Source organism: Agelaius tricolor, unplaced genomic scaffold (assembly GCF_023055355.1).
Source record: "Agelaius tricolor isolate 1412-34295 unplaced genomic scaffold, bAgeTri1.0.p SCAF_3, whole genome shotgun sequence".
Lineage (NCBI taxonomy): Eukaryota > Metazoa > Chordata > Aves > Passeriformes > Icteridae > Agelaius > Agelaius tricolor.
The window spans coordinates 69,408,256-69,418,665 of NW_027269263.1; the positions used below are offsets into that span (position 1 = coordinate 69,408,256).

General features: G+C 47.9%; 1 protein-coding gene across 2 annotated transcripts in view; it reads left to right on the forward strand.

The window, feature by feature from the left end:
* COPG2 (COPI coat complex subunit gamma 2) overlaps window positions 1–10,410 on the forward strand; it is a 35,016-nt gene that overhangs the window by 23,033 nt on the left and 1,573 nt on the right. For both annotated transcript variants that reach the window (XM_071424219.1, XM_071424218.1), the window contains exons 14-23: window positions 113–356; window positions 2,230–2,305; window positions 3,746–3,849; window positions 4,341–4,466; window positions 5,549–5,608; window positions 6,317–6,456; window positions 7,008–7,179; window positions 8,437–8,534; window positions 9,607–9,745; window positions 9,856–9,954. In XM_071424219.1, the coding sequence (XP_071280320.1) occupies window positions 113–356; window positions 2,230–2,305; window positions 3,746–3,849; window positions 4,341–4,466; window positions 5,549–5,608; window positions 6,317–6,456; window positions 7,008–7,179; window positions 8,437–8,534; window positions 9,607–9,745; window positions 9,856–9,954 (1,258 nt within the window). The remainder of the gene's footprint in view (window positions 1–112; window positions 357–2,229; window positions 2,306–3,745; window positions 3,850–4,340; window positions 4,467–5,548; window positions 5,609–6,316; window positions 6,457–7,007; window positions 7,180–8,436; window positions 8,535–9,606; window positions 9,746–9,855; window positions 9,955–10,410) is intronic.

Sequence of the window (10,410 nt, forward strand, 5' to 3'; positions counted from 1 at the left end):
CCCCCAGTTTGTACAAATGATTGTTTTCCCCACGGGAAGCAGGCAGTGAAGCATGAAGGAGCTGAGCATGGCTCCAGCCCAAGGCTCAGCGTCCCTGCTTTCCCTGTGCCAGGGCGGCTTTGAGTACAAGAGAGCCATTGTGGATTGCATCATCAGCATCATCGAGGAGAACCCCGAGAGCAAGGAGGCAGGGCTGGCTCACCTGTGCGAGTTCATCGAGGACTGCGAGCACACCGTGCTGGCCACCAAGATCCTGCACCTGCTGGGCAAGGAGGGGCCCAGGACCCTCTGCCCCTCCAAGTACATCCGCTTCATCTTCAACAGGGTGGTGCTGGAGAACGAGGCTGTCAGGGCTGGTGAGTGCAGCTCCAGGCCTGAAATTCTGGCTCCTTGCCTTTTCCTCAACCTGGAGAGGAAATTTGAGATCATTGTAGTAAGGTATCTTGGTTTAGGGTAAATGTGGGAGAAACTCCAAAGGGGTTTGTCAAAAACCCCTTTGAGAGAGGGGAATGAGGCTGTGAGCGCTGTGAGAATTCCAGGCCTACAATTCTGCCTCCTTGCCTTTTCCTCAACCTGGAAAGGAACTTGAAGATAATTGTAGTAAAGTGTCCTGGTTTAGGGTAAATTTGGGAGGAAACCTTCAAAGAGGTTTCTCTAGAAGGCAGATTCAAGCAGCCCACACCATGCTGGGCACCAAGATCCTGCACCTGCTGGGTAAGGAGGTCCTCAGGGCCTGAGGGTGGTGCTCAAGAACAGGGCTGTGAGAATTCCAGGCCTGCAATTCTGCCTCCTTGCCTTTTCCTCAACCTGGAAATGAAATTTGAGATCATTGTAGTAAGGTGTCCTGGTTTAGGGTAAATCTGGGAGAAACTCCAAAGGGGTTTGTCAAAAACCCCTTTGAGAGAGGGGAATGAGGCTGCGAGGGCTGGTGAGTGCAGCTCCAGGCCTGCAGTTCTGGCTCCTTGCCTTTTCCTCAACCTGGAAAGGAAATTTGAGATGATTGTAGTAAGGTGTCCTGGTTTAGGGTAAATTTGGGAGAAACTCCAAAGGGTTTCTCTAGAAAGCAGATTCAAGCAGCCCACACCGTGCTGGGCACCAAGATCCTGCACCTGCTGGGTAAGGAGACCCTCAGGGCCTGAGGGTGGTGCTGGAGAACAGGGCTGTGAGGGCTGTGAGAATTCCAGGCCTGCAATTCTGGCTCCTTGCCTTTTCCTCAACCTGGAAATGAAATTTGAGATCATTGTAGTAAGGTGTCCTGGTTTAGGGTAAATTTGGGAGAAAACTTCAAAGGGATTTCTCAAAAAGCCCTTTGAGAGAGGGGAATGAGGCTGTGAGGGCTGTAAGTGCAGCTCCAGGCCTGCACTCACCAGCTTTTTTGTTGCCTTTTTGTTAGAATCCCAAATGCAAAGAACTCTCAGACCTTTGGGGCTGTAAACCAAAGCTTAGAATTAAACACAAGATTTGATCTGAAACCTTAGAAAAAACTTCCAATCTTAAGTGCCAAAAGCAAGAATGTGGATTTACAGTTTAGAGCAGAGGCTTATTAAACTAACTAAAGTTTAGAGTTTTAAAGGTTAAGATATAGAAAAAATAAAAGTAGTTACAGAGATAGAGTTCAGAATGCAGTACTGTAAGTTTGTGTGTCATAACATAATTAACTAAAAAAGCTTACACTATAACAGAAATCCATAAACCAAAATATTTAAGGATTAAGTCAAAACCATAAATATCCTTATTAACAGTGTTTTATTAGTCAATAGATCCTTAAAAAGAATCTTGTAGCCTTCTAAACCATACTATAACAATAGAAACCAAATTCACCCTTCCTACCTATGTCAAAAATAAACCACATCATCAAGAACAATTCAAAAATCCCATCTCAAATTCCTTCCAGAGTAAATTCTCACACCTTTTCCTCCACCTGGAAACGAAATTTGAGATCATTTTAGTAGGGACTGTCCTGGTTTAGGATGAATTTGGGAGAAAAGCTTTAAAGGGGTTTTCTAGAAAGCAGATGGAAGCAGCCTCTCCCCCAGCTGGTTTGCAGAGCTGTTGAGCTGATCTTGATCACAGAACTATTTCCATGTGGAAATCCAGGAATAGCTGAGTCTTTCCATATCACTGCAAGCTTTATGGTGTGGAAGAGCTGTGAAAATTGGAAATTCAGGGCTGTGAGGATGAGTTTGTGCAGAGCTTGGGCTGCTCTGACCTTCCCTGTTCTCTCTGCAGCTGCTGTCAGTGCTCTGGCCAAGTTTGGGGCCCAGAATGAGAATCTGCTCCCCAGCATCCTGGTGCTGCTGCAGAGGTGAGTGGGGATGGCTGGGCCTGGGGGACACTCTGTGCCTGGAAACAAGGTGACACAGCTGGGCTGGCACTGGGGGACACTCTGGTGGCTGCAAACAAGGTGACAGCAGCTGGGCTGGCACTGGGGGACACTCTGGTGCCTGGAAACAATGTCCCAGCAGCTGAGCTGGCACTGGGGGACACTGATGGCTGCAAACAATATGTCCCAGCTGGGCTGGCACTGGGGGACACTGATGGCTGCAAACAATGTCCCAGCAGCTGGGCTGGCACTGGGGGACACTCTGGTGGCTGCAAACAATGTCCCAGCAGCTGGGCTGGCACTGGGGGACACTGATGGCTGCAAACAATGTCCCAGCAGCTGGGCTGGCACTGGGGGACACTCTGGTGGCTGCAAACAATGTCCCAGCAGCTGGGCTGGCACTGGGGGACACTGATGGCTGCAAACAATATGTCCCAGCAGCTGGGCTGGCACTGGGGGACACTCTGGTGGCTGCAAACAAAGTGACAGCAGCTGGGCTGGCACTGGGGGACACTCTGGTGGCTGCAAACAATGTCCCAGCAGCTGGGCTGGCACTGGGGGACACTGATGGCTGCAAACAAAGTGACAGCAGCTGGGCTGGCACTGGGGGACACTCTGGTGGCTGTAAACAAGGTGACAGCAGCTGGGCTGGCACTGGGGCTGGCAGTCCCAGCTGGAGAGTGGGAAATTCTTCCGTCACCTTTCCTGTGTGGCTGGGGGGAGCAGAGCACTACTGGAGGAAGGGGGATGGAAGGAAGGATCACAAGGAAGTGAAGGATGGGATCATCATGGAATCATGTGATGTCATTTGGTCTGAGGACATTGCTCAGGGCTGATAAATCATAAAGTCATTGGCTGCTTTGGGTTGGAAGAGATTGAAACTCACCCAGTGCCACCCCTCCCTCTGTGCCAGGGCGCTCCAAGCCCCATCCAGCCTGGCCTTGATCTTCCAGGGATCCAGGGGCTGCTGCCAAGGCCTCCCCATCCTCACAGACAGGAATTTCTTGCTCACATCCAACCTAAATCTCTTTTAGTTTGAAGTTGATCCCCCTTGTCCTGTCAATATCTGCCCATATAAACAGTCACCTTCCCTCTGCAGAGCTTTTCTACACCTGAGCATTTTTAACAGCCCCTGAAACGAGAATTCCTATCCAGGTTACTCAGGATCACATTTGTGTTTCCAGAGCTGGGTGTTCCCACGTCCCACCTTCATGTTTCTTTTTAAGCCATGTGCTGTTAATGATTTAATTGAAATTACACCAACTCCTGTGTTGTACAAACACATTTTTTGCACAAGTTGAAAATCCCTGGAGGGAGCTCTGGCTGTCACTGTAGTACCAAAGGCAGTTTTGTCAGTGCCATTTTTGGCTCAGCTCTCTGGTGGCCAGAGCTGGCTGACCTTATCCCCTTGTCCCCAAACAGGTGCATGATGGACAGCGACGACGAGGTCAGGGACAGGGCAACGTTCTACCTGAATGTCCTGCAGCAGAGACAGCTGGCCCTGAATGCTGCCTACATTTTTAATGGTCAGTGAGACAAAGGAAACCACTCAGAGCTGTTCATTCACGGTGTTTTTCTGGCCTTAGCATTTCCCTGCTTGTGCTCATGCTGAGAGTGGAGGATTTAGCAATCTAAACCTGTCCAGCCTGGTCTTGGACACTCCCAGCTGCTCTGGGAATCCTAAATAATCCCAATGTGGGAAGCATGGTCTGGGAAATGGAGCCAGGAGTGTGACCTGGCCTTTCATTTCTTGATTTTTGCTCCATCTTTTCCAATCCAAATGATGAGGGTTGGTTATAAAAACATTTTATGTCTGTGATGGAAAATTCACGTGAGCAGAGGATTTAATTAATCCATGTAAAATTCTTGGGAATGAACTGTTTAGACTTGGCAACTTTGTGTCATCTTCAGAGCAGCTTTTTCTCTGCTTTGCCTGTTTTGTGTTTCCTGTGGATCAGCAGTGCCTGGGGCAATTCCAGCTCTCAAAACTGAACTTTTCTGCCTTTCTCCTCTGCAGGGCTGACAGTGTCTGTTCCTGGGATGGAGAAAGCCCTGCACCAGTACACACTGGAGCCCTCAGAGAAACCGTTTGACATGAAAACAGTTCCCCTGGCTACAGCCCCCACCTTTGAGCAGAAAGCAGGTAAATCCCACACTGATGGAATGGGCTGAGGCAAGGCTCTGAGCCCTGGGGCTGCTCATCTCCTTAGCAGGGACAAATCTGTGCATAATCAGCATTTATGGGTGCTCAGCCTTTGGAAAAGGCCATTCCAGGAGCTCTCAGTCCTTTATCTGGCTTTCTTCCATGTCCTTGCACGATTCTTGAGCATCTTCACTTTGCACAACCAGCTTTGGGATTCTTTCTTTTTTTTTCCTCCCCTTTCCTCCTTTAATTTTTTTGCTGGCTTTCCAGGGCTGAGGTGTGGTTTATTCCGGGGCTGAGGTGTGGTTTATTCCGGGGCTGAGATGTGGTTTATTCCAGGGCTGAGGTGTGGTTTATTCCAGGGCTGAGGTGTGGTTTATTCCAGGGCTGAGGTGTGGTTTATTCCAGGGCTGAGGTGTGGTTTATTCCAGGGCTAAGGTGTGGTTTATTCCGGGGCTGAGGTGTGGTTTATTCCAGGGCTGAGGTGTGGTTTATTCCAGGGCTGAGGTGTGGTTTATTCCGGGGCTGAGGTGTGGTTTATTCCGGGGCTGAGGTGTGGTTTATTCCAGGGCTAAGGTGTGGTTTATTCCAGGGCTGAGGTGTGGTTTATTCCAGGGCTGAGGTGGGGTTTATTCCAGGGCTGAGGTGGGGTTTATTCCGGGGCTGGGGTGTGGTTTATTCCGGGGCTGAGGTGTGGTTTATTCCGGGGCTGAGGTGTGGTTTATTCCGGGGCTGAGGTGTGGTTTATTCCGGGGCTGAGGTGTGGTTTATTCCGGGGCTGGGGTGTGGTTTATTCCAGGGCTAAGGTGTGGTTTATTCCTCATAACTCAGCCTTACTTTCTCTACTTTCAATCCAATATTTCCACACAAAAAGAAAAAAAAAAAAAAAAAAATCCTTCAGTGTGTGAGGAACCGAGCTGGCAGTGGTTTGCAGCAGAATGGAGGAAACATACAGGGAATGTTATAAATATAAGGAAGATAATATAAAGAATATTTAGTGGAGATTTAATGGCATTTAAACCAAACCTCCTGCTTGGTTTAGTTGAGACAGAGCCCAAAGGCTTTGCTCTTTTTCTCCACAGAGATTGCCCTGGTGAGCAAACCTGAGAAAGTGGCTCCTTCACGCCAGGATATATTCCAAGGTAGGAGAGATCTGTGGCTGTCCAGAGCTGCAAGAGGGCTGCAGAGGGACTGGGAACAAGGGATGGAGGGACAGCACACAGGGAATGGCTCCCAGGCCTGGGATGGATGGGATCTTGGGAATGGGGAATTCCTGGCTGGGCTGGGATTGCCAGAGCAGCTGGGGCTGCCCCTGCATCCCTGCAATGTCCAAGGAAGGATTGGAGCAGCCTGGGATGGTGGGATTGCAATGGGATGGGGTTGGAGGTCCCTTCCCACCCAAACCATTCTGGGATTTGGGACACTCAGAATCCATCCCGAGGGATTTTTATGGAAGTTGGGGATGGAAAAGGGGAGGGAGACCCTTCCTGGAGTCCTGAGATTCCCAGTGAAGCCCCCAGATCCCAAAATCCCTTCCTAGAGAGGAGTCGGGGTGGGGATGGATCCAATCCCAGGCTGGGAGAGCTGGGAATGGAGGGAATTCCCTGGAGAGAGAGACTGGGCTGGGATTTTGGGAAGGGATTCCCAGAGCAGCTGGGGCTGCCCTGATCCCTGCAATGCCCAAGGTTGGACCCTGGGGCTGGAGCAGCCTGGGACAAGGGGAGGTGTCCAGGGGTGGCACTGAATTATCCTCAATGTCCCTTCCACCCCAAACCTGGCATTCTCTGAAGTGTTGAGTGAGGGCACGATCAGAGCCTGGCCCTGCTGATCCTCCTTTCCTTCCTGCACAGAACAACTGGCAGCCATCCCAGAGTTTAAGGGCCTGGGTCCCTTGTTCAAATCCTCAGAGCCAGTGCAGCTCACAGAAGCAGAAACAGAATATTTTGTTCGCTGCATCAAACACGTGTTCCCAGCCCACATCGTTTTCCAGGTGAGAGAACCCAGCCCCTTCTCCCAGGCTTTGGCAGAATTGATCCAAACACAGGGAATTTGCTGCATGCCATGGAGGATTTCAGCTGGTTTGGTGTGGAGGGGGTGTGACCATGGTCACAGGGGTCCCAGGAGGAGGGAAGAGATGAGGATCTGACTCCATGTTTCACAAGGCTGATTTATTATTTTATGGTATATATTATATTAAAACTATACTAAAAGAATAGAAGAAAGGATTTCTTTAGAAGGCTGGCTAAGAATAGAAAAAGGAATGAATGATAACAAAGGTTTGTGTCTCAGACACAGAGTCTGAGCCAGCTGGGCTGTGATTGGCCATTAATTAGAAACAACCCCATGAGCCCAATGCCAGCTGCACCTGTTGCATTCCACAGCAGCAGATAACCATTGGTTACATTTTGTTCCTGAGGCCTCTCAGCTTCTCAGGAGGAAAAATCCTCAGGAAAGGATTTTTCATGAAAGGTGTCTGTGACAGGGGGAACCTCTGGATGAGGAAGTGTTTGCAAATCCTTGTCCCTGTGTTTGCTGCTGCAGTTTGACTGCACAAACACCTTGAATGATCAGCTCCTGGAGAGAGTGACAGTGCAGATGGAGCCATCAGAGGGTTATGATGTGATCTGCTGCATCCCAGCTGCCAGCCTGGCCTACAACCAGCCTGGCATGTGCTACACCCTGGTCAGGATCCCCCAGGATGACCCCACTGCAGGTGAGGAATTGTGCCCCACACATCCCTCAGATGAAGGGTTTGGGGAGTGCCAGGAGTGGGGTTTGGCTCATCCTAAGCTCCTTGGATTTTCCTTGCCTGTGCGTGTGGTGGTTTTAGTTTGAACTGGGTGGAAATACTAATTTTGTGTAGTGGTTTTGGTTTGTTAATTTTGAGATTTTTTTGATTAGTGTATTAAAGAGTGTGGTGGGTTTGGTGTTGGTTAATTATTAATGTATTTACTTGTTGTGAGATAGGGTTAGGATGAAGGTAAAGCAGGTTTAAAACTTTAAAAGGGTATAAAGAAAAACTTATTAACAGCAACTAAAAGAAAGAGTAATAGGAATTAGAATAAAATTTTAAAATGTTTTTTTACACATACAACTTCTCAGTAGTTCCACAAACGCTGTTCCACAAAATCTTTTACATCACTCCCATAGATACCTCCCATAAAAACCATCACAGTGTGTCACAAGTGCTGCTTTTTAGCAAAATGATTTTTATAAAGAATCACTTAGCAAAATAATTTTTGTAAATAATCAGTGGTAACTTATTATTATTATTATTATTATTATTATTATTATTATTATGGAATTAAAGAGGATTGTAGAGCATGCAAGTAATGGAAACTTGGATTTACGGCCTGGAATCAGTGAAAGGAACACATTTAAAACCTTGGATGTTTGGTAGTTTTTTAAGAACAGAACCACTAAAAGGAAAATGCAGATAGAATAAAAATATTCCTAATTTGAGGCTTTATTTAATGGGCTAATTAAATTTTTCCTCTCCTTAGAGAATCAGAAATTACTACAAAATATAGGAATGAGATTTTCTTGGACATGAAACTTCCCTTTCTTTTCTTACTCTCACTTAAACCCCACTGGGTTTGCAGTTATTTAATGTGACTTGTCAGTGGATTTTTAAGTTATTTTAATACCAAGGACAACTAGAACTAATCAGAATTTGCTACACGGTGGGTTTGGATGATATTCCATGTGTCAGAAATCCTCATGGAATTTTCCCTGGTGGCTGCTGCTGCTGCTCATGGCAGCATTTGGAGTCAGTGATTTGTTACCCCTGGAACTCTCCTGAGCTCCTCCTTTGGCCTTTATGTTAAAATCAAAGGGAAAAACGATATCCAAGTGCTCTGTGCTGGCCACGTGGGTATTCCTGGGGCAGACCTGATGCATTTGGCAGCCTGGTTTTGGCAAGAGGGGGATGTTCCCCAGTTGCCCAGGGTTGCTCTGTGTCTCTCCCCAGTCGCCTGCACCTTCAGCTGCACCATGAAGTTCACGGTGCGGGACTGCGACCCCAGCACGGGGGTGCCAGAGGAGGATGGCTATGAGGATGAGTATGTGGTGAGTCCACGTTTGTTCCCTGTTCCCCATTCTCACCCATTTGGGAGAAATGGCACCGTTGGGTCAAGTTTCCTCTCAATCCTGAAATCAGTCAATGTGCTTGAAACAGCAAAATATTGTAAAATGTCATTTTTAGATCCTTCCCCAAAGCTCCATTGCTGTCCAAGTTTTAGTGCCCTGTGGAATGGAATTTGTGGGGACAGAGAGGAGGGAAGGAAGAAATAACTTCCATTGTCTGTTTTCAGAATTGTGCTGCAATATTTCCACCATAAACAATTGGATTTTTGTTAATTAATGATAAGGATACAGTCAGATTTCAGGAAGTATTGGAGGAAATAAAGGCTCCTCCTCCTGGAGAGAGCTGGGAATGTTCCCCTGGAGAAGGGAAGGCTCCAGGGAGAGCTTCCAGCACATTGCAGGCCTGCAGGGGCTCCAGGAGAGCTGCAGAGGGACTGGGGCCAAGGCCTGCAGGGACAGCACCCAGGGAATGGCTCCCAGTGCCAGAGGGCAGCCAGGGATGGGATCTTGGCAATGAGGAATTCCTGGCTGGGCTGGGATTGCCAGAGCAGCTGGGGCTGCCCCTGCATCCCTGCAATGCCCAAGGAAGGATTGGAGCAGCCTGGGATAGGGGAGGTGTCCCTGCCATGGATGGGGTGGCACTGGATCATCTTCAAGACCCTTCCAACCCAAACCATCCTGGAATTCCATGGATTCTGAGGAATTCTCTCCATGGAAGAAGCCCAGGAGGGGCTGTAAAGGCTTTGACCCATCAAGTGATGCCCTCATTTTCTGCTCTCCTTCAGTCCCGCAATGTTTTGTGTAAAACTTGTAAGCCTTACAGATGAATAAATAAATACTATTTATTTATTCATCATAAATACTATTTCTCCTCTTAAATCAATACTATTTCCCCATAAATAATCATAAATACTATTTCCTCTCTTTTTAGAAGCTATTATGGTTCTGGAATTAAAACCAGGCATTGTCTTGGCTAAATGCTGTGGGCTCTTTTTCCTTTCCAAGGTGAGGATTATTTCCATAACTAAACTATTTCCCTTTTTTTCCCTCCCAGTTGGAAGACTTGGAGGTGACAGTATCTGATCACCTCCAGAAGGTTCTGAAGCCCAACTTTGCAGCTGCCTGGGAGGAGGTGGGAGATGACTTTGAGAAAGAAGAAACCTTTGCACTGAGCTCCATCAAAACCCTGGATGGTGAGATAATCCCTCCTTTATTGATCACCCACCTGCCAGGCTGGGGTTGATTTAGTGTAATAAATAAATAATTTCCTGGAGTGATTTTCTCCTTCAATCTCTGAATGCAGAAGCTGTCAATAACATCATCAAGTTCCTGGGCATGCAGCCCTGTGAGAGGTCAGATAAAGTGCCAGAAAACAAAAATTCCCACACCCTCTACTTGGCTGGTAAGTGTTCCTGCTGCTGAATTTCATGTTTCCATATCCCCACGGGTTTTTCTAAATGAAGGGGAATGGTTTAGGAGATCCTGCTGTTATCTGGGGAGTTTTTCCTCTGTGGAAAGGTTTTTTTCTCTGAAGTGACCCAGTGTGTTGGATGCAGTTGGTCCTAACCTGGAGCCCTCTGTGTTGGATGTGCTCAGGCCAAGCTTTGGGAATGGGGGAATTGCACCTGTGGGAATGGGGGAGAATCTCTGATTTGGGAGCTTCCAGAGCAGACAGACTTTAACCCCTTAATGCCTGAGCTTGTCTCAGAAGGGTGATTCTGGGAGTGTCTTGTTCTCAGGGTCCTGTGGCTAAAGACACATCCTGAGCTGCTCTGCAGCACCCACAACTTCTCCTAGAACCATGGAATGGTTTAGATGGGAAAAGCCCTCTGAGGTCACTGAGTCCAACCATTCCCAG